At 41.1% G+C, this 24,511-nt stretch overlaps 1 protein-coding gene across 1 annotated transcript; it reads left to right on the top strand.

Moving 5' to 3' along the window:
• The first annotated feature begins 1,959 nt into the window (after positions 1-1,959).
• LOC120533466 (gastrula zinc finger protein XlCGF52.1-like) lies at positions 1,960-16,787 on the top strand. The gene is made up of 3 exons (XM_039760381.1): positions 1,960-2,056; positions 13,401-13,833; positions 14,782-16,787. The coding sequence occupies exons 2-3, from the start codon at positions 13,440-13,442 to the stop codon at positions 15,570-15,572; spliced, it is 1,185 nt and encodes a 394-aa protein (XP_039616315.1). The 5' UTR covers positions 1,960-2,056; positions 13,401-13,439; the 3' UTR covers positions 15,573-16,787.
• Positions 16,788-24,511: the final 7,724 nt, after the last annotated feature.

The raw sequence follows: 24,511 nt of genomic DNA, 5'->3' as shown, positions 1-24,511 counted from the left end.
GTCATTGATTGATTGATTTATTTTTTTTGAAATGTCAGAGATGTTTATTTGTAAATTTTGAGGTGTTTGTTTATTATTCTCACTATAACAGATGAAAATAAACAAGTGAGATGGGGAAATTTTCATTTTTCCTTTAGTTGCATAATAAATCTGCACTAATAGTTGCCTAATAATTGTGCGCACATATGTATTCCCCTGATGATGTTCACACTCACATTTCCGTTGTGAAACATTCAGGTTTCAGGTTTATTAACATTTTGGATTGACTGATAGCACTGTGTTTGTTCCATATTAAAATTAATCCTCAAAAATACAACTTGCCTAATAATTCTGCACTCCCTGTATATTCTTGAATAGAAGTGCACGTTTATTTGATATTTGGACGAAAATCTTCACACATTTCATGTCATCATTAGTATAACATGGAAAGAGTTTCTGCTTTAGGTATGTGTTCAGCATTTCTTTTCTTCCTGCACTTGCCCAAACCTTTGTAGACACGGAACACACATGAAATGCATGTATTCTAAATAACGATATATTATTCACCCTCTACAACTCCCGGCAACTGACACGCAGGTAAACAGACTTGAGCTGAGAGAACTTTCTACCCTTTCTGCGTTAGTGGGCAGGAGGATGGGATTGCAGGCTGCTTGCTGCTTGTGCTGATTGGCACATTTACAACACAAATGACGCTGATGGAGAGGTGCGAAGGGATTTAAAGTGGGCCGGGATTACGAGGGATTCTAGTGTTAAGGATCTAAACAAAAAAATAATAAAGGCTCTTTCTGAAACATTTCTTTGGATGGGTCTTTTGAGAACCACAAATGGACCCCCTATGGCATTGCTCTCAAGAACCACGCTGGCACCCATTGTTTTTCAGAGTGTACAATTAGTTTAAATAGATTTGACTCAATTACAGCTGTTCAGTGTTCATTTTGAAAGAAGCACACGGGCTTCACACATTTCTTTGGCTCTACTCCAGTCTTGGAAATGAGTTTCCCCTCCAGTGGAAGGGACAAAGGGGCACACAGAGGAAGAATGATGTATCTATCTAAAGAGAAGAGTGTGTCTATGACCAAGACTCCGCTGTGCAGATGAGTGTCTATTCCTGTGGATGGGACGGAGTGACATAGTGGAGAAGATGATATGGAAGGTGACCTACAATCTCTTCAAATAGGAATGGCATAATTGTTACCATTGTTATAATGCATTTCTATGGCAAAGGCTCAGCCGTGGAAATGAGTGCACCCTGTAGTGGATGGGATGAATTAGCACATTTATTATTAAACTGATACAGAAGTATTTTTAAAATTGTGAACAATTTTAGCTCTATATTTTAGGATATAACATACCACAGTACAGCCTTTGTTTCTGATGATCCAGCAGGGGATACATGACTCACAGGCCATATCTTCTGACAATTATAATCACTTACGGTCATTGAGACTTGATAACAGTCTGCTACCTTTAACTATAGTATTTAACAACAATGTTCAATAATATATAACAACTATAATAAATAATTGACTGAGTGCATCGATTTAATATTCAGAATGTAGTATTCCACAGACCCCAGTAGCATTACGCTACACCAACTGACATTTTTGTTGGTGAACATTTAATAAATTTATCTCAGCGCACTTAGTATTACCACGTTACTTGCATAGCTACTCAACTAACATTTTTATCACATTCAGGTTCGGTTCGGTCCTTAGTAATAAAGCAAATGTTATCTAACATTAGCAAAGGTTACTCCCATCTTGATTTAAAACTCTAACTCCGTCTTGTTCCTCTTTACTCAATAATTGGCTGCAAAGATTTATTCAAACACTGGAATTCCTCCCAACTCCCACAAAGCTGACGATGGGCGTGGCCAGACTGACGTCAGAGGGCGGTTCGTGGCCGTCGTCGTAGCGGGCGCCAATAAAAAAAAGAAAAACCATAAGAACAATTCAGGCTGCAGTGTCGTGTCGAAAGGTCGGCGTGGTCACTCATTGGGTTGTTTGAGTGCAGTTTGTGCACAGACGCCGGAGAAACAAACCCCCGCAAGGATAAGGTATGTAGCTGCATCTGAATATGAGAGAGAGGGACATAGAGAGTGTGTACTCGGGGTTACCATCGTCACATATTCTGCTTATTGTCCTTGAGCAGAACGCGGAACCTTTTCATGGTTTATTTAGTCTTGGGGTGTTTAAAAGCTCGATTCTTTGTTTCCCTTTGCACTTACGACTCGTCGCCGTTCATTTCGTTGATATAATCCTAAAAGAGGAAATATGTTAATAGCCATGATTAAGGTGAAAAGATAAACCCAGCAAAACGCAGTATTTAGTCGTTAAGATGGTTCCTGATTATCTTCGTGCTCGCTCACCTCTGCGCTTTGTTTTACCTTTTGATTTTGCGCATGCTCCGTGCCATAGTCCGGTGCGGCGATAACTTGCACGCGCGACCGCACCGTTAAAGGAGAGAAGAAAATATCTTTCAGATTTATCTCATCAAGTTTAGCGGAGAATATTATAGTTACGGGGAACTTCTTATTTACTCAGATAAATGGGCTAACTTTACAAGTAGCGGAGCACAAGAGCAGGGGTTGTTACAGAGATATCTGCGTGGTATCCTTTTTATTCAGCGGAGGCGCGCTGCGGTGTCATTGTCACGGATCTCCTCACGTTCGCGCTTCATTCTGCGCCACTTTTGATTTAACGCATGCTCTGTGCAAAGATCCTGTCTGCTGTTTCGTCTCGCACGTAGTCGATGTCTTGAAGTCTGCAATGCGGTTTATGCTTTCAGATCTATTAGGCTACGTATTTTTTACCGGGTTGCACCGTGCCCCTTGTTCAATTGTTTTACGGTGCCCACTATATTTCCTGCTAAACCAGTACTGGAGAGCTGGAGTAATACCCTTTTAGAGTCCACTTCATAGATTATTGGCGTGTTTTTTGACAATCTCCTTTATCCAGTGATTTATTTTGCAAGCCGCAGACTTGGGACACACAAGTCCATGGCTGTACTCCAGTTATGAAAATGAGTGCCCCGGCTCCCCACAGTAGATGGTTTTCGGCTTGCAGTAAAAGATACAAAATCGTTAGTGTGGTGGGCTACCTAGCAGAACTCTAACGGATCAAGATAACTTGGACTTGGCCTGTGCTGTTGTATTCTAAAATCGGTGCTCCTTGTCGCGTATCTGTTACCATCTAATCAGGGTTATTTAATGTTTGGAGCCTGTTGTGGATTCTTTCTGGAACCTTTTGTGTGGGTGGATGATCTTTAAACCAAAAATGGTTTCCCTATGGCATTTCTGTAAAGAACCACTCTGGCTCCTTTTATTGTTATGAATGTAAAGTCAGTTTAAATAGATTTGACACAATATTTAGATACAATTTTAAATTATAATGTTCATTTTTCAAGAAGCTGTAGTCTTGTAAATGAGTGTCCCTTCTAGGGGAACAGACAGAGGAGCACAGAGTTATTTTTATTTAGTAGATTTAGCTAAGTTTTAGATCTTTAGTGTTCATTTTTAAGAACAGAAGGCTATTTAGATGAAAAAGGCGCTCAACTGTGTAGATGAGCGTCGTCCTACCATTGATAGGATGGAGTAGCGATGTGGAAGACGGTGTGTGTGTGTGTGTGTTTATATGGCAAAGGCTCCACTGTAGGAACGAGTGCCCTCTGGCGGAAGGAATGGGCCGACACATCAGCTATGAGAGTTCAATCGAACACCGACGGATCGGCTTATTAACACTAGAATTACCAGAGCCTACAAAACTCGTAGATCCGTCCCACTTTAAATCGCTTCTTAAAACCATTCTCGCCTCTCCGCCAGCGTCTCTTGTAATCTAAATGGGCTGATAAAGAAAACTGCAAGTAGCCGGCTATTCCATCCCCCCACCGACTTAGAACGTGCACAAACTTCTCCCAGCTCATGCCTTGATTGATTATTTGGGAGTGAAGTGGAGTTTTAGAGTGGAAATAATAGATCGTTATTTGGAATACACGCATTTCACGTGTTCCGTTTCTACAGTAATCCGTGTAAACTCATTTTTAGAACAAACGTTTTTCATATTGTAGTAGTAAATGACAATATAGGCATAAACTATATAATGTAAGAAGCTTGAAGTCCAAATATCAAAGAAATACTTTCACAAAAGGTACAAATATAACAGAATAAGTATGCTTTTATTCAAAAATATAACTGCAGAAGAAAAGCCGCCTTAGCATGCCACATTGACACATACTTACTACAATAGCCACGGTAGCGTAATGGTGTCCGGTGCTGACTGGTAATTATAAGGTCATGAGTTCGATTCCTACACGATTCAATTTTGAGAAATAAACGGCTCGCTCTTACTCTTATTTTATAATAAAAACATGCATTTGATTTCAGTGTGTAACAGCCGATGTAATTTATGATACTTGTAAAGGTTAGTTTTGGTTTTTTTTTATTATTCACTTTTCATTCTCAGTCGTGTTCAGGATCCTACCCTACCAACACAACCCCCCATCTGACACGGCTACTTTCACATAAAGATGCGCTAAAGCTCTGCCCGTGTCGCTCAAACACAAGAACATATGTTGGTGTACAAGTATAACAAGACAGGTACACTTTTCATTCAAGACTATTAGTGAAGAAAAAATAAAGCAAGTTACAGTAGGTGGTTGATACGACAGGTTGTGCGGTTCAATGCTAAGAGCTGCTGATTTCCGATCCGTGCTATATAAAATCATCACATTCAAATATTAACAATTTCCACACACCCTTCCTACATTCACGACATGTGTACTTGTTGCAGTGTACACATCTCTCTGTGCTATGGTTCCTATTACACTGAATGAGCACCTGACATTGTACTTTCTTCCCTATATAAATAACATTTGAGTATAGCGCGTCTCCAAATAAATCACATTTGAGTTATAACGCATCTTTATGTGAAAACAGCATTGTCAGATGGGGAGAGGGGGGATCGTGAATGCGACTGAGAGAATGGAACTGAATTTAAAAAAAAAAAGCTAACCTTTACAATTATCATGCATTTACACTGGCTCTTACAGACTGACTGAAATCAAATGTACGTTTCTATTCTAAAATAGTACAGTACATGCAATATTATTTGAAAACAAACAGCGTCAGATTGGGTTTGAATACACGCTGACGCTGTTACAGAAGGAGTCGGCTTATTCAGTGCAGCAGTTTCCACACATAGTAAATGCAATATTATTTGAAAACGAACAGCGTCGGATCATATTCAAACCCGATCTGACGCTGTTCATTTTCAAATAATATTGCATTAGTGCGATGATGTTTTTACATATATTGTCTCTTTCATTCATCTTGCGGTTTGTAATCAGTGGCCGCATGTTTTTTTTCCTCGATCTTGCCAGTTCGCACATGTTGCTGTATGGTGCTGTTTCTTTTGTACTCCAGGACATGCAGAGGACAGAGCAGTAAGTTCAGCGCTATATGCAATCAGACAGACGGAGAAGGCACTAGATATATACTCAGCAAAAAAAGAAACGTCCTCTGACTTTCAACTGTTTTTACTTTCAGTAAACTTAATGTGTAAATATTTGTATGAACACTAAAAGAGTCAACACCATAAGACATAAACTAAAAATGTTTCACAATGTGTCCCTGAATGAAGGGAGGCTCAAAATCAAAAGTACCAGTCAGTATCTGGTGTGGCCACCAGCTGCTTGAAGTACTGCAGTGCATCTCCTCCTCATGGACTGGACCAGATTTGTCAGTTCTTGCTGTGAGATGTTACCCCACTCTTCCAAGGCACCTGCAAGTTCCTGGACATTTCTGGGGGGAATGGCCCTAGCCATCAATCCAAATCGATCCCGCTCCAGGGTACAGGCCTCGGTGTAACGCCCATTCCTTCGATGATAAACACAAATCCGTCCATCACCCCTGGTGAGACAAAACCGTGACTCATCAGTGAAGAGCACTTTTTGCCACTCCTGTCTGGTCCAGCGAAGGTGGGTTTGTGCCCATAGGCGGCGTTGTTGCTGGTGATGTCTGGTAAGGACCTGCCTTACAACAGGCCTACAAGCCCTCAGTCCAGCCTCTCTCAGCCTATTGCAGACAGTCTGAGCACTGATGGAGGGATTGTGTGTTCCTGGTGTGACTCGGGCAGTTGTTGTGGCCATCCTGTACCTGTCACGCAGGTGTAATATTCAGATGTACCAATCCTGTGCAGGTGTTGTTACACGTGGTCTTCCACCGCGAGGATGATCAGCTGTCCTTCCTGTCTCCCTGTAGCACTGTCTTAGGCGTCTCACAGTGCGGACATGGCAATTTATTGCCCTAGCCACATCAGCAGTCCTCATGCCTCCCTGCAGCATGTCTAATGCACGTTCACGCAGATGAGCAGGGACCCTGGGCATCTTTCTTTGGGCGTTTTTCACAGTCGGTAGACAAGTCTCTTTAGTGTCCTGCGTTTTTAGGACTGTGACCTTAAATGCCTACTTTCTGTAAGCTGTTAAGGTCTTAACGACCATTCCACAGGTGCACGTTAATTAATTGATTGTGGTTAATTGAACATGCATGGAAAACATTGTTTAAACCCTTTACAATGAAGATCTGTAAAGTTATTTGGATTTTTAAAGCATTATTGTTGAAATACACAGTCCCGAAAAAGGGACGTTTCTTTTTTTGCTGAGTATATAAATAAACTGGGAAGGCACTGTATATTAGATAAATAAAAAACAGCTAAGGGGATAGATATATAGATAGGAAGGAAAGGTACTATATGATAGGCAGACAGGGAAGCTCCTATATAATAATAAAATTACTGTTATTACTATATAGACAGACAGGGAGTTCAGGCAGGCAGAACGGCAAAGGTTAAATATAAATTTTCTCCCCAGTGGGGAATTGAACTCGTATCTCTTAAAATACAGCAAGTCTGCTGCGCTCTAAGTGACGAAATCTTACCAGTACGCCACATTAAGTTCTTGAGCCTTTTGTGAAAGTGTTTATTTGATTATTATTTATTCACACATTTTATAGTTTATGCCTACATTTTGTAACGTTTATTACTAAAATATGAAAAAGTTTCTGTTTTAACATTGTGTTTACATAGATTACCGTAGAAACGGAACACACATGAAATGCGTGTGTTCCAAATAACGATCTATTATTTCCACTCTAAAACTCCACTTCGTTCCCAGATAATCGAGGCATGAGCTCGGAGAAGTTCGTGCACGTTCTAAATCGGTGGGGGGATGGAATAGCCGGCTGCTTGCAGTTTGTTTTTATCGGCACATTTACAGGACAAAGGAGGCTGGCGGAGAGGTGAGAACGGTTTTAAGAAGCGATTTAAGGTGGGACGGATCTACGAGTTTTTTCGTAGACTCTGGTAATTCTAGTGTTAAAGATGCTGTGTACCATTTTAACCACACAGTGTTTCTTTTGCAAGGCAGCACAGTAGATAACCATTACCATTGAATGTTTCCTACAAGTTTTTAAACTGTATATTTTATTTTTAATCTGCCGTGATCAACTGTGCATGTAGGTAATATATGAGAGAGCTGAATTTTAAGAGGTGCGAGTTTAAGCAAGCGGAGATTCTGAGTTGATCTTCCCAAAGTGTTTAAATATTATTCAAGTAATTGACACGGTAGTTCCCACTTGTCCCTTTTAAAAACTTGTGTTCGGTTTTCTTCATGCAAGGAACCACAGGCACATGGAAGATGGGACCCTGTAGTGTGATAGAGAGCAGAGTTTGAGGGGCCTTTAAATCTTGAGTTGATTTTATTTTGAATAATCAAAGTGAACAGAACAGTTGAGCTTGCTGGACTGAATGGCCTGCTCTCGTCTCATTATTTCCGTGCTCTGTTATAGAATGTAAATTGTGACAAAAGCATGTGTACCAACATACTAGTACCTAAAAATATTTATTTTTAGATACCCACAATTCTGTACAGAGACCTCTACAATGTTCTCATGCACTCCATGTTAAAGATGAAATGGCCATGTGTTGAGTACATGGAGGAGTGCCTTTGTTTTAATGGCTTTTCTTTATTTCAAATGTCAAATGTAGTTTTGTTATTAACATTATTGTCATTATTACTGTTTCCCTAAGCAAACATGGCCGGCTGGCTGTGACGTTTAGGTGAATTAGTTGCATCTTTCTGTCTCGGGTCTTCTGGAATTCTTTGTGATTGAGGTGTGGTGTGACCTTCTAGCCAACTTCATGTTGTTGGAAAGGCGTCGAAGTGCTACAAATCATAAAGTAGAAGGGGAGGAGGAGAAAGGGGGTCTTTTATTATGATTGTTGACTTTGTAACACTGCCATTCTGTTTGCAAAATGAAGCTACCTTCAAGCAGTTAACCCAGTCCTTTTATTGTCCTATGGTTGTATTTGTGTACACTTTTTATAAATAAAATACTTGGTTATAAAGTGCTAAATCAAATTAACTTTCATTTACCTCATCTAAGTAGTTAACTGCTAGTTTTCTTTGGCATCATTTACCAGGAATTATGAAATTCATCAAAACAAATCCTTACTGTACCTCTACTGCCCATGAAATGCATAAATAAAAATATAAATTGGCTCATAATCCATTTAGACAACCAGATTACTAATAAAGATTTGCTTAGCAATGTGAGCACCTTTTAATTATTTGTCCCATTAGAAATAATAAATCTGGCTTTCCAGTTTTTTTTATTATTATTACCACCACTTCTTTTAATTTCACCTGTTTTGTTGTCTGGTACAAACCTTGTCATCGATATTTAACCCACTTCCTATTGTCCAAATGACATGACATTTTGCTCACTCACAACAACATTTATTTATATAGCACATTTTCATACAAAAAATGTAACTCAAAGTGCTTTACAAAATGAAGAATAGAAAAATAGAAGACACAATAAAAAATAAAAATAAGTCAACATTATTGAACATAGAATAAGTAAGGTCCAATGGCCAGGGTGGACAGAAAAAACAAAAAAACTCCAAACGGCTGGAGAAAAAAATTAAAATCTGCAGGGATTCCAGACCACGAGACCGCCCAGTCCCCTCTGGGCAAACTTCCTCTCACTCAAACTCGCTTCAAATGACAATACATGAATCAATTATCAGTTTCACTAATTGATCAATTAGTCCATGTTAAGAAATCAGAAACCATGGCAGGACAGTATGGTGGAGCCACTGCTTAAAGCCCGGGATGCTGCCTATAGGTGAGACGACAGGCTGGCATATAGCAAAGCCCAAAAAGAACTAAAAAAAAAAGGAATAAACCTGTCAAAATACAGATACGAACAGCGTTTCAAGGAGTATTTTGAGATCATCGTCCCACGGAACATGTGGAGAGGCTTAAAGACCATAACGGATTATAAGCGCAGCGATCAGCAGGTCAGCAATGACCCTTGTCTCCCTGACACCTTGAACAGTTTCTTTGCATGCTTTGATGCATCTAGCAGTAGGGAGACCATACATCTCCCTTGGCAGGAGGAGTAGCATCAGCCTCTAGTCCTGCAATTACACCAAGTGAGGTCCACCCTGAGGAGATTCAACACCAACGGAGCTGCAGGACCGGACAGTCTCTACAACTTGCAATGGTCCCTGTCTGCCTCAAATCCTCCACTATTGTGCCAGTGCCTAAAAAAAACAGCAGTCACCTGTCTTAACGATTGCCGTCCTGTGACTCTGACCCCAGCAATAATGAAGTGCTTTGAGAAAATCCTCCTACAGGGAGTGCAGAATTATTAGGCAAGTTGTATTTTTGAGGATTAATTTTAATATGGAACAAACACAGTGCTATCAGTCAATCCAAAATGTTAATAAACCTGAAACCTGAATGTTTCACAACGGAAATGTGAGTGTGAACATCATCAGGGGAATACATATGTGCGCACAATTATTAGGCAACTATTAGTGTGCAGATTTATTATGCAACTAAAGGAAAAATGAAAATTTTCCCATCTCACTTGTTTTTCATCTGTTATAGTGAGAATAATAAACAAACACCTCAATTTACAAATAAACATCTCTGACATTTAAAAAAAAATCAATCAATCAATCAATGACCAATATAGCCACCCTTCTTTCCAATAACAGTCATAAGCCTTTCCATTTATGGAGTCTGTCAGTTTCTTGATCTGTTGACGATCAGCTTTTTGTGGAGCAGTGACTACAGCCTCCCAGACACTCTTCAGAAAGGTGTATTGTTTTTCTCCCCCGTAAATCTAGCGTTTAAGAAGTGCCCACAAGTTCTCGATAGGGTTTAGGTCAGATGAGGAAGGGGCCATGTCATTATTCCTTCATCTTTAAGGCCTTTACTGGCTGGCCACGCAGTGAGAACTTCGATGCAAGTGATGGAGCATTGGCCTGCATAAAATCATGGTCTTTTCCTGTATCACTGTTTGAAGAAAGTGTCTTGAAAAACTGGCAGTAGGTTTGGGAGTTGATTTTGAGTTCATCTTCAATGCAAAAGGTCCAACTAGCTCATCTTTAAAAATACCAGCTCATACCAGTACCCCACCTCCACGTTGGAGTGGAGCTCTGTGCCCATTACTGATCCACAGGTCCATCCATCTGGTCCATCAAGAGTCACTCTCATCTCATCGGTCCATAAAACCTTTGAAAAAATCTGTCTTCAGATATTTCTTGGCCCAGTTTTGACGTTTCAACTTATGTTTCTTGTTCAGTGGTGGTTGGGTTTCAGCCCTCCTTACCTTGGCCATGTCTTTGAGCACTGAACACCTTGTACTTCTGGGCACTCCAGGTAGGTTGCAGCTCTGGAATATGAAAGTACTGGAGGATAATGGGTTCCTGGTAGCTTCACGTTTGATTCTTCTCAAATCTTTGGCAGCTAATTTGCGTCTTTTGTTCTCAACACGTTTCTTGCGACCCTGTTGACTATTTGCAACAAAATGTTTGATGGTTCTGTGATCACACACCAATATCTTAGCAATTCCAAAAGTGCTGCATCCCTCTGAAAGACTTTTACAATTTTTGACTTTTCAGAGTCAGTTAAATCTCTTTTTTGGCCCATTTTGCCTGAGGAAAACTAGCTGCCTAATAATTCTGCACACCTTGATATAGGGTGTTGATCTCCTTAGGCCACACCCTCCCTCATTACACAAATACACATCACCTGACGTGCTTAAATCCAATAAGCATTCAAGTTAATACAGCTTGGAGTTGGAATATACGCATAAAAATGATGATATGGTCAAAACACTCACTTGCCTAATAATTGTGCACACAGTGTAAAGTACATCAAGGAGGCAATCCCTGCTGGATTTGACAACCATCAGTTCGCCTACAGGAGAAACCGATTGACAGAGGATGCTGTCTCAATAGCACTTCACACAGCCCTGACTCGTCTGCAGTGCCCTAACACTTGTTAGGATGCTATTCGTTGATTTTAGTTCAGCATTTAACACTATAATCCCAGAGAAGCTGGTAGAAAAGCTTCATAATCTGGATCTGTCCACATCATTGTGTCTCTGGATCAGAGACTTTCTCACCAACAGGCCTCAGGTGGTTAGAATTGGAGATCGTACATCAGCCACACTGGTTCTGAACACAGGCACACCACAGGGTTGTGTGCTCAGCCCAGCACTCTTCACGTTATTTATGCATGATTGCTTTGCCATTCATGCCACAAATATGGTTGTGAAGTTTGCGGATGATATGACTGTGGTGGGTCTCGTATCAGACAATGATGAGATTCGCTACAGAGAGGAGATACAACACCTAGCACTATGGTGCTCCACCAACAACTATCTTGAACACTAAGAAGATCAAAGAGGTAATTGTGGACTATGGGAGGTCCAGAAGAACAGAACATGCTCCTTTATTCATACATGAGAAGGTTGTAATGTGTGTGGACAATATCAAGTTATTGAGTATGCACATCGGATCGGACCTGGTCTTTGAACACATCTCGCCTGGTAAAGAAGGCCCAACAAAGACTCTTCTTCCTCAGGAAGATGAGATGTGCTGGATTCACCTCTCGGCTGCTCAAAAACTTCTACAGATCAGCTTTAGAAAGCATTCTTTGTCACAGTATGACATTGTGGTACGGCAGCTGGACAGGACAGGAAGGACTTGGCACGGGTGGTGAGAACAGCACAGGGGATCATGGGAAGTCCTCTTCTAGACCTGGACTCTGTATATGCTGGAACGGTGCAGAACGGGGCCAAATGTATAGCCGCAGATCTCACCCATCCGGGAAATGGACTGTTTGTACCACTGCCTTTGGGAAAGCGGTACAGAAACATAAACACGTACCAGCAGACTGAAAGACCGCTTTTTTCCCCCAGAGCTATGAAGTCCATCTGCACTGCTGACCTACATACATACATACATACATACATACACACACACAAATCTACATCTACTCCTAACCTGCCCCCCTGTAGACATGCACACGCATTTTCCCCTCGTATTCTTCCCCTGCAGACCTGCACTCACAGATCACTGGTCTCTACAGGCGTACTACTTCAGGAAAAGTCTGAACTTGATGATGTTTTATTGCTGCTGTCTTTTATACTTCTGTTTGTTATTTTAAGTGTATTTAAGTATTTTGCCTTGAAGCCAAGTCCTACCAACAAAAAAATTTCGTTATGTATATGCATTATTGATCTATCTCTCTCAAAATAAGTTGTTCAAGAAAACAAGGGACAGATTTACTTGATATCCACTAAGTTGCCATAGAGGTTTCACTTAATGTGTTTTTGATTAAATTAAGGAAATCTTTCGGCCATACAGCCCTCTGACTTTTAAACACTGAAATGAGAGCCACGCTACACGAAAAAAAGGTGTGGGGTGGCCACGCACATACTTGCACCCTGCCTGCAAAAGGCAAATAACAAGCACATTGAGGACAGTCTTGATTCCAGAACAGAACTGATCAGTGTGGGGAAGGTGGTGGGATTTTAAGGTCAGTAAAGGGAAGTGGTGTCTTTGGGCCTCGGAACCAGAAGCAATGTCTTTTGGTCTCGGAAATCAAGGTTTTGAGGATAATCATCAGAAATTTAAGCAGGTGAGAAGTTAGAAAACCCATTAGTTTGGTCACTTGGCATCTTGTGTGGTTCAGCAAAGTGCTGTTCCTCTTTCGTCTTCCTCTTTCCAACATTCACTTGTTTCTTAATACAATCCTCAGGTTCTGCTTGTATAAACATTCCTCCTCAAAACCAGGACCCTGAGAATCCAAGTGTTGAACACGTCTGGCCCATAACTGCAGGAGAAGGTCTTCTTTCAGCGTGTTGGACCTTCACTCCACACTTTCCAAATTTCACACCTGATAGTTTTGATCTCAGGGGCAACCGAGTTTCTGTCAACATGAAGTAAACCATAAACCTTTGAATGCTGTATCATGAAACTGAAATGCCTTTTTATCTGAATGATGCAGTTATGATTGACTTTTTAATCCTGTTTTATCTGCAGAGAGAAAGGAAAAAGCTGCCATTTTACTGTACTATCCAGATGGATGTGAAAGAGGAGATTACCAAGGCGGATATCCTAGAAGTAAGGATCATGAATGTTAAGGAGGAGGACTGTGAGTGGGAGTCTCTCCCCCCAAAACAGGAAAGTCTGGCCATTAAGGAAGAGGATTGTGAGCTGGGGTCCATGGAAATTAAAGAAGAGGCTGAAGAGCGGTCTGTCAGCATTGAGGCACACTGTAATCAAAGTGTTGAAGAAATTCATTATGAATGTCAAGATGAACCAATGACTGTGCTAGTCTCTGCACAAAGCAGACAGTGTTCATCTGTCAAGGTGATGACTGAATCCCTGCAGTTTGACACCGAAGGAATTAAGAAAAATGCATCCGTTGGAACTCAAGAAGGTCATGAGCTACCTACAGATCAGTCTGGCACAGGTGAATATTAAATACGAATACATCTAAGATTTAGAGTTAAAGGTATGGGCCTGAAAGATGGGTGCTTTTTAAAAAAAGCATAGAAATGTAGTTTCAAATGCCTTAATCCAGTACAAAATCTCAGGTTTTTGTTATACAAAGGGTATGAGTGTAAGAATGTTTGCCAACATTTTTTTGGAATTCTTCAGATTTCGGCATTAATTCCTCCAAACAATGTGGTGTGTTCTTCTTCTGTTAAGTCCCAATAACAGACAAACAGACCTGTCTTAAACTATTAACAGCACAAACAATTGGGCTTGTCCATCTTGAACCCATCACTCAAAATCTTTACTAACTTGTTGACCCTCCTTTTAGCTTCAGTGACCTCCACCAACTATTTCCTGTAGCTGCTGATATGCCTTTTCTTTCTTTCCAAACTATTGCTGAGATTTCTTGCATGTCCAGCTCTCTTCAGATCAGATGCCAACATTTCCATTTCTGTTGGGTTATGGACTCTGGCTATTCCAGAACACCAGTTACTTCCTGTTTTAATCCTTTCAGTTGTTGAATTCTTCCTGTGTTTCCATTCCTTCTCTCATTTCATCACCCAGCTTCTGTTATGCTTGTTCTACCCTGACATTCTCCTGTTACATTTTTAAAGGACATTGTAGTGTTCCCTCCATGCCTTTAAGAAGCAAACTGACCCCTATATATATATATATATATATATATATATATATATATATATATATAGATATAGATATAGTTAATAATGTTATAGGGATGGATAAAAAGTAGAGTGTGAAGAGCAACAGAGAACAGATAGTGTGTGGTCATTTCCCAGATAGCGTCAAATTGATTTCTGCATGTCGTAAAACGGTTTTTAATGGTTCTATCTAATGTGGAAAAATTTAGAGAAGTGAATTGAAATTTAAGCTTTTTTTTTTTTTAATTTTTAAATTCATATAGGAAGCGCATCTCATGCCTTTTTTGAATTTGGCAAACCGTTTGCGCAAAGAAGCAATCAACAGAGCCACAAAAGTTTTCATACTGTAGAGAAGAAATATTGTTGTTTGGAGTGTGGCAAACGCTTCTGGAGTGATCGTGACCTTACTGCCCACGGTAGAATTCACACCGGAGACAAACCATACTGCTGTTCAGAATGTGGAAAAGAATTTACACAGATGCAGAATCTTCAGAGACACTCTAGGATTCACACCGGAGAGATGCCATTTAGCTGTCTGGAATGTGGCCGGCGATTCAAAGATAAGAGAACTGCTCAAAGTCACAAAAGGATTCACACTGGAGTGAAACCGTACTGCTGTTTGGAATGTGGCAAAGAATTCTGCAGCAAGGAAGGTTTTCAGGGCCATAGTAGAGTTCACATGGGGGAGAATTTGAAGAGTAGGAGGCAATATTGCTGTTCAGAATGTGGCAAACAATTCTCTCTCATGGGTGATCTTCAGAGGCACAGTAAAATTCACATGGGAGCAAAGCCATTTTGCTGCTCAGAATGTGGCAAACAATTCCTTCTCAGGAGTGATCTTCTGAGCCACAGTAAAATTCACACAGGCAAAGGGCCATTTTGCTGTTCAGAATGTGGCAAACAATTCACTTACAGGAGTGGTCTGCAGAGACACATTATAATTCACACGGGAGAAAGGCCATTCAACTGTTTAGAATGTGGCAGGCAATTCAAAGATAAGAGGAGTCTTCAGTGTCATGAACGAATTCACATGGGACAGAAATTAATTCTATAGAGGGAAGCTGCATTGACAAGAATGATGGCACACATTAAAAAAATATGCAGTGAGCACAATAAAGAGGAGTGTGCAGGGGGTTTACTGAGCATGGGATGATTGAAAGTGACAAAGACCTCATAAACAAGGTGCACAAGTCTTCAAGACAAGATCATCTCTTGTATAAAGCTAGAACTAAGTATGCTGAACACCATTAAGTCCAAGACCGATAATGGAAGGTCAGGAGGGCAAATAAACCTGCACAAAGGCAGGAGGAGTGCTATTGACACCGGACAAAGGGGCCCAGGAATGAAAAGAAAGTCTTCTGGACCTCACTGAGACAGAAAGTAGAGGAAAAACACCAGGAAATATCAATAAATGTCACTGAACACAACCTTTTATATGGAAGGGAAACAAGTCTGTAACTAAAATATATAGGAAAGCAAGGAACACAAGAAGAATAAGGTCCCATGCTGTGTAGCTCCTCTCTAATCCTCTGGGCTACAAACACTGGAGTTAAGCAAAAATGGAAAGAAGCCTGACCAAGTGACGTGACTAGCCTGTGTGTGAGCTGTACAGGCCTTTTATGATCTTGTAAGCCCCAATTGATTGATACAAACCATTATATACTAACCCTACTATAAGTATACACATGTGTATATAGTCTGGTTGCTCCATGGGGAAGTTGCAGAAAGAGAAACATAAGCAATGGAGTCGCATGCCAGTAGGTGTAACGAAGAAGGCTTCTACTGAATGACCCTCCAAAATGAACGAGGACGCTGAGAGTCTAGCTGATGGAAGCAACAGTCCAACATTATTACTGCTATCTGAGTGATTGATTTTAATTTTTTTTTTTAAGACTAATTGAAATATTAACTCGTTGGCACCAAAGATAGACAGCTCCTGCTGTGTATTGTGCTGATATTGCTGCTATGTTTTTAGCGTTCATGTTCCTAGTAAAAAATATCAATGCTAAAGATATTAAATTTGCACTGTTTTCACTTAACTAATCGCATGCATTTCAAAACTTGCTTGCATTTCTTTGTTCTCCTCGTTTTGGTGGGAGGAGATGCCATTTCCTTTTACAGACGACCGGATTTGATATTTCCAGTCCTCCGCTGGTTGATTTGTAATGGAGGAAGCAGAGTGTTTGAAAGATTGGCAAATTTATTTAATCGCTTGATGGGGAGTTTCAGAAAGAAAATGTTGTGAAAGTCTAATAAAAATAAATTTGAATATTAAGAAATGAAGCTTTTCCCAAAAACACTTTTTCATTAGATAGATACTTTATTAATTCCAAGGGGAAATTCACATACTCCAGCAGCAGCATACTGATAAAGAATATTAAAGAGTGATAACAATGTAGGTATACAGACAATAACTTTGTATAACGTTAACGTTTTACCGGGTGGAACTAAATAGTCGCATAGTGTGGAGGAGGAACGATCTCCTCAGTCTGTCAGTGGAGCAGGACGGTGACAGCAGTCTGTCACTGAAGCTACTCCTCTGTCTGGAGATGATCCTGTTCAGTGGATGCAGTGGACTCTCCATGATTGACAGGAGTCTGCTCAGCACCCGTTGCTCTGCCACAGATGTCAAACTGTCCAGCTCCATGCCTACAATAGAGACTGCACACCTCGCCAGTTTGTCCAGGCGTGAGGCATCCCTCTTCTTTATGCTGCCTCCCCAGCATACCACTGCGTAGAAGAGGGCACTCGCCACAACTGTCTGATAGAACATCTGCAACATCTTATTGCAGATATTGAAGGACACCAGCCTTCTAAGGAAGTATAGTCGGCTCTGTCCTCTCTTACACAGAGCATCAGTATTGGCAGTCCAGTCCAATTTATCATCCAGCTGCACTCCCAGATATTTATAGGTCTGCACCCTCTGCACAGTCACCTCTGATGATCACGGGGTCCATGAGGGGCCTGGGCCTCCTAAAATCCACCACCAGCTCCTTGGTTTTGCTGGTGTTCAGGTGTAAGTGGTTTGAGTCGCACCATTTAACAAAGTCCTTGATTAGGTTCTTATACTCCTCCTCCTGCCCACTCCTGATGCAGCCCAAGATAGCAGTGTCGTTAGTGAACTTTTGCATGTGGCAGGACTCTGAGTTGTATTGGAAGTCTGATGTATGTTGGCTGAACAGGACCGGAGAAAAGTACAGTCCCCTGCGGCGCTCCTGTGCTGCTGCCCACAATATCAGACCTGCAGTTCCCGAGATGCACATACTGAGGTATTTGGGACAGAGACACATTTCTCCTTGATTTTCCCCTCTGCTTCCCCGTTTAAAATTACAAATCAAACAATTCAGATATTTTGAGTAAAGAGCACACTGCAGACTTTCATTTCAGGGAATCTGCACACATTTCGGTCACACAACACTTTTTTTTTTTTTTACAAAGTCCCCCTCATTTCAGGGCACCATAATGTGTGAGACAATTGGTGTCCCAGGTGTTTGTGATTCCTCAGGTGGGTTCTATTGCTTCATCAGATACCTCGGCCTGCTTCTACCCTTTGGAGTCTGTAGTTATCATTGTTCAACATGGAAACGAGCTATGCCAGTGAGAGTCAAAGAAGCCATCATAAGGGTGAAAAACAAGAATCAAACCACTGGAGACATCGGTAAATCCTTAGGATGACCTCAATCAACTGTCTGGAATATCATGAAGAAGAAAGAATACACTGGTGGGCTCAGGAATCAAAAAAGAGCTGGTGGGCCAAGGAGGACCACCACTGCTGAGGAAAGAAGAATCCTCACAATGATAAATAAAAAGACCCAAACGCCTGTTTGTAAGCTGTGTTAAATGACAGACAGGGCAGCTCCCCGCTCTGAAGCTTGCATCAGTTTAAAAAGACTTGTGGCAGCTTTCTCAAATTGACTTCATCCAAGAGGAATCAAAGCATAGGCAGGAAACAGCCATGGACAGGGGCCACTCATGCGCCCACCCACACTCACACAGGACCAGCTTGGAATTGCCAAGGAGACGAACTTATACTACACTAGCCGTCCCCTGCAGCTTCGCCAGTGTAGTAGTGAAACAGGACAGCAAGAAGGGCCCTGCCCGGCTCCCCACTCCTGACGTCACGCTTCCACCTCCCCTCGGCCTGCAGCCTCTGTCTCATAATAGTGCGAATATATCACACCTGCAAGCGAACTATGATTCTTAGTATGATGAGAGAAGTCGCAAAATCAACAGGAATGTTCAAACAACATCTAGAAAAAAGCCCGATCTAAATCTGCTAGCTAAGCGGAGTTAAGGTTACAGCCAGAGGCAGGTGTGTGAGTGAGGAGGGCAACGCCCACCCCCATCCCCTCAGCTCGCTGCGTCTCTTTCGGATTTGCGCAAATAAATTGGAACTGCAAGTGAACCATGATACTTACTATGATGACAGAAGTCGCAAAATCAGCCGGAATGTTCAAGAAAATTATAGAAAAAAAATCAGATCTAACTCCGTTAAGTAGTTCTTTTGCGAAAGGTGGACAGACAGATGTTCGATTTTATATATATATATATATATATATATATATATATATATATATATATATATATATATATATATATATATACTAGGGGGCAAAGCCCCCTGCTCGCTTTGCTCAACCACCTGCCCAACCCCCCAAATGGGCAGTTACACATCAGCCTCTTTGCGTCTTTGCCGCTTATATTGTGAAGGTGGGTGCTGAACACACACTAAGGAGATGCAGACGGATCAGCTGCTGTTTATCTGGTGCCAAACTGCATGTTCTGCTTGTCATGCTGCGTGTGGATCATTTAAAAGCCTGTACAGCAGCTGTCATTTTGTCTCACGGGATGTTAAAGTGTCTCTGGCGGGACATCAACGTGTCTTCCGAGAAGATCATGTATCGACCAAAGATTTATTTTTATTATAATAGATCTCTCTCTATTATAAAAAAAAAAAAATCTTGGTAGGGAGACGAGGGAGATGAGACGTGATCTTCTTGGAAGACAATTTGACGTTACTGCGAGAAGCACTTTAACGTCACGTGAGACAACATTTAAAACAAGTTCACGGACATCTAACCTAGCAGTTGTTGGAATGCTTTGGGCAGACACACGTCATGTGCTCCCAGCTCTTAAAACAATGAATCGGAACACGCAGCTCGCCAGCAGCAGCAAGCCAGCAGATGATCCAACCGCTCCTCCTTAACGTGCGTTCAGCCCACTCCTCCTTCACAACGCGAGTGGCAGAGACGCAAAGTGGCAAAAGGACAGCTGGTGTATAGGTTTTAAAATGATCGATGCACAGTGTGACGAACAAAACACGCAGCTCGCCAGCAGCAGAAAGACAGCAGCTTATCTGATGGTATCTCCTTAGCGTGCGTTCAGCCAACCCCCCTTCACAACACGAACTGCATTATACGTCCTGTGAGAAAGAGATTTAACCACGACAGGGCTGGAAAAAAAGGACAAGTATTGTTTTTACAAAAGTTTTAAATTAAAAGTGAAAATAATACATAACAATTCCCATGAAAATAACAGTTTATTTAAACTGTATATCCAGTAAACCAAACCTGGGGGTGGGCAAGCGAAGTGAGCAGAGGATGGAGCCCCCTAGTGTGTGTGTGTGTGTATATATTATACACTGTGTGCACAATTATTAGGCAAGTGAGTATTTTGACCATATCATCATTTTTAATGCGTATATTCCAACTCCAAGCTGTATTAACTTGAATGCTTATTGGATTTAAGCACGTCAGGTGATGTGTATTTGTGTAATGAGGGAGGGTGTGGCCTAAGGAGATCAACACCCTATATCAAGGTGTGCAGAATTATTAGGCAGCTAGTTTTCCTCGGGCAAAATGGGCCAAAAAAGAGATTTAACTGACTCTGAAAAGTCAAAAATTGTAAAAAGTCTCTCAGAGGGATGCAGCACTTTTGGAATTGCTAAGATATTGGTGTGTGATCACAGAACCATCAAACATTTTGTTGCAAATAGTCAACAGGGTCGCAAGAAACGTGTTGAGAACAAAAGACGCAAATTAGCTGCCAAAGATTTGAGAAGAATCAAACGTGAAGCTACCAGGAACCCATTATCCTCCAGTACTTTCATATTCCAGAGCTGCAACCTACCTGGAGTGCCCAGAAGTACAAGGTGTTCAGTGCTCAAAGACATGGCCAAGGTAAGGAGGGCTGAAACCCAACCACCACTGAACAAGAAACATAAGTTGAAACGTCAAAACTGGGCCAAGAAATATCTGAAGACAGATTTTTTTCAAAGGTTTTATGGACCGATGAGATGAGAGTGACTCTTGATGGACCAGATGGATGGACCTGTGGATCAGTAATGGGCACAGAGCTCCACTCCAACGTGGAGGTGGGGTACTGGTATGAGCTGGTATTTTTAAAGATGAGCTAGTTGGACCTTTTGCATTGAAGATGAACTCAAAATCAACTCCCAAACCTACTGCCAGTTTTTGAAGACACTTTCTTCAAACAGTGATACAGGAAAAGACCATGATTTGTATGCAGGCCAATGCTCCATCACTTGCATCAAAGTTCTACACCGCGTGGCCAGCCAGTAAAGGCCTTAAAGATGAAGGAATAATGACATGGCCCCCCTTCCTCATCTGACCTAAACCCTATCGAGAACTTGTGGGCACTTCTTAAACGCTAGATTTACGGGGAGAAAAACAATACACCTCTCTGAAGAGTGTCTGGGAGGCTGTAGTCACTGCTCCACAAAAAGCTGATCGTCAACAGATCAAGAAACTGACAGACTCCATGAATGGAAAGGCTTATGACTGTTATTGGAAAGAAGGGTGGCTATATTGGTCATTGATTGATTGATTGATTTTTTTTTAAATGTCAGAGATGTTTATTTGTAAATTTTGAGGTGTTTGTTTATTATTCTCACTATAACAGATGAAAATAAACAAGTGAGATGGGAAAATTTTCATTTTTCCTTTAGTTGCATAATAAATCTGCACACTAATAGTTGCCTAATAATTGTGCGCACATATGTATTCCCCTGATGATGTTCACACTCACATTTCCGTTGTGAAACATTCAAGTTTCAGGTTTATTAACATTTTGGATTGACTGATAGCACTGTGTTTGTTCCATATTAAAATTAATCCTCAAAAATACAACTTGCCTAATAATTGTGCACACAGTGTATATACATACATACATACACATACAGTGGTACCTCGGTATACGTCTGCTTTGGAATAAGTCCAACTTGGTATACGTCCTGTTTGGGCACGAAAAATTTTGCTTAGTATACGACCTTTGTTTGGAATACGACTTGCATGCAAGAACACCGCGCAACTACCCTTGTTTGTCTCTCTCGTGACAAAGCCACATCGGCCCACAAGCATCAGTACGCCAGTTGCTAGCATTCAGTGAACAACCAGCGCTATAACTCTCTGTAAATTTTCACGTGATTTTGTGTTTTTTCGTGTAAATTTGAATTGATTGTTGAAAAGTGTGAAGGTGGCATGTGTATCTGGGACTTGGCTGCTGCATACCGTATGGCGAGAATGACAGTATCTACAATTGTGAAAAACAAAGACGTTATTAAAAAGTAAAGTGAGGATAAATTTTCATTTATTTCATCTAATTGCTTTTATATTTATGTATTTTAGTATCAAGCAGTGTTTAAATTATTTTATACAACCCCATCAATGTATAATATGCCAATTACAATAGGATTTTTTTTTCATGGGAACGGATTAATCATTTTCCCATTATTTCTAATGGGAAAGATTTGTTTGGTATATGTCCTGTTTGGTATAAGTCAAAAGATCTGGAACGGATTAAGGATGTACACCGAGGTACCACTTTAAAATATATATATATATATATATATATATATATAGCTGTATTTGCTGGCCCGTCATCCCAGCCAATACCCCCAGACCACCAGGTGGAGCCCTCCCTGCAGCATGGAGGTGCCCCGAATACCAGCAGGGAATTATGGACAGTGGAGTTTTCATCCTCAAACCTGCTGGATACCACAGGGGCCGTTAGATGGAGCTGCAGGGAGGAGAAAAGATTATTCGACCTACGCCCCGGAATTAAGTCTGAGTCATGTGTACAAGAGGAATGACGTGCTTCCGGGGTGAAGAAAAGGACTTTTTATCTGACCCGAAAGTAATAAGGAATCATGGACTGAAGGATGGGAAACACTTCTAGGTCAGGGACTATAAAAGAATTGCGGGAACTCCCAGACAGCGAGCTGAGCTGGGTGCAAGAGTGGCAATGCGTCTGGGTGTGGCGGATTGTTTATTGTAGTGTATTTGATTATTGATTTATGAATATTGGACTTTTACCTTGTGTCTGACGTCTTGGTCAAGGGTTCAAGGGAGCGATAGCGCCCCCTATCTGTCGGTGTATATATATATATATATATATATATATATATATATATATATATATATATATATATATATACACTGACCGAAACCGATGTACATACTTATTTCGATGGTATAACGCCACTGTCGGCTGCCATATTGAACTTTCCAACATCACTAATTCTCCAACTTCCCATGTAGGTAGAAATTTGGTAGGTAGCTTCCCTGCGCTAACCGAAACCAATGTACATACTTATTTCGGTGGTATGACACCACTGTCGGCCGCCATATTGAACTTTCCAACGTCACTAATTCTCCAACTTTCCGTATAGGTAGAAGGCTGAAATTTGTCAGGCTCATTCCTTACAGCTTACTTACAAAAGTTAAGCAGGTTTCATTTCGAAATTCTACCTATAAAGGTTGACAACGTTCGCCATGTTGAACTTTCTTATTTATGGCCCCATCTTCACGAAATTTGGTAGGTGGCTTCCCTACGCTAACCAAAACTGATGTACGTACTTATTACAGTGGTATGATGCCACTGTCGGCTGCCATATTGAACATTCCAATGTCACTAATTCTCCAACTTCCCGTGTAGGTAGAAAGCTGAAATTTGACAGGCTCATTCCTTACAGCTTACTTACAAAAGTTAAGCAGGTTTCATTTCGAAATTCTACGCATAACGGTCAAAATGGTCAACAACGTCCGCCACGTTGAACTTTTTTCAACGGTCTTTGTTACTTATGGGCCCATCTTCAAAAAATTTGGTACGCGGGTTCCCAACGCTAACTGAATCCTACTTACGTACATATATACGTCCATAGCCTGCAGCTTGGTCACCGTGTGAGGTGGCGTTGGGTCCCCCATTCCAACGCCTCCCACGTTGTTGGCTGCCTGCCTATATAAGGCCATCTGTCGCTCCAGTCTCTACATTCCCTTCCTTGCTTCGCGACAGGATTCACATCTCCCTGCTGATAACTACAGCCTTTTTATTTAATCCAAGGCTTATCCGGTGTTTTATTGTTTGTTTATTACGATTATAGTTATTGTGTAGGTATTTTAGACTTACTTTACATTGCTCAGGTACCCATTTCCTTTATCATTCCAACCGTACCCCCATTAACATGTCTATCGAGGTGATCACCATCGATCAAAGAACTGTCACTTACCGAGTGGTTTCCATGCCCGGAGATGGCACCTGCCTTTCCATTCTCTTTGTTACATATTGCGGCCATATCAGGCTCACTCTTGATATCCGGAGGAACTTTGTGTCTTATGTATTGAATGACTGGGACAGGTTCAAGGTGTGGACTGATGACGGTACAGGAGATAATTATACTACACAGGAGCACTAGAAGAGTGAAATGCTTAAGCCCTTCACCTATGGTTCTTCATGTGAGTTGATGGCTTCCGCTGAATTGTTTGGTTGTCACTTCAAGTGTACCAAAATGGCCAAATATTTTACACCTTTCGACAACCGCCAATGCCTCTTAAACATCTTAGATTGACAGGTGATGATTTGAGTAGTGGACACTTTGATGTTTATGAATGTTTAAACTCTCAAAAGCTTGATGTGAAGTTATTGATGAAACCGGTTGTATACTTACAACGCTTGACAGATGCCAAATGCCACTTC

Source organism: Polypterus senegalus, chromosome 8 (genome assembly GCF_016835505.1).
Source record: "Polypterus senegalus isolate Bchr_013 chromosome 8, ASM1683550v1, whole genome shotgun sequence".
NCBI classification, from domain to species: domain Eukaryota; kingdom Metazoa; phylum Chordata; class Cladistia; order Polypteriformes; family Polypteridae; genus Polypterus; species Polypterus senegalus.
This window is presented reverse-complemented; position numbering and strand designations above follow the sequence as displayed.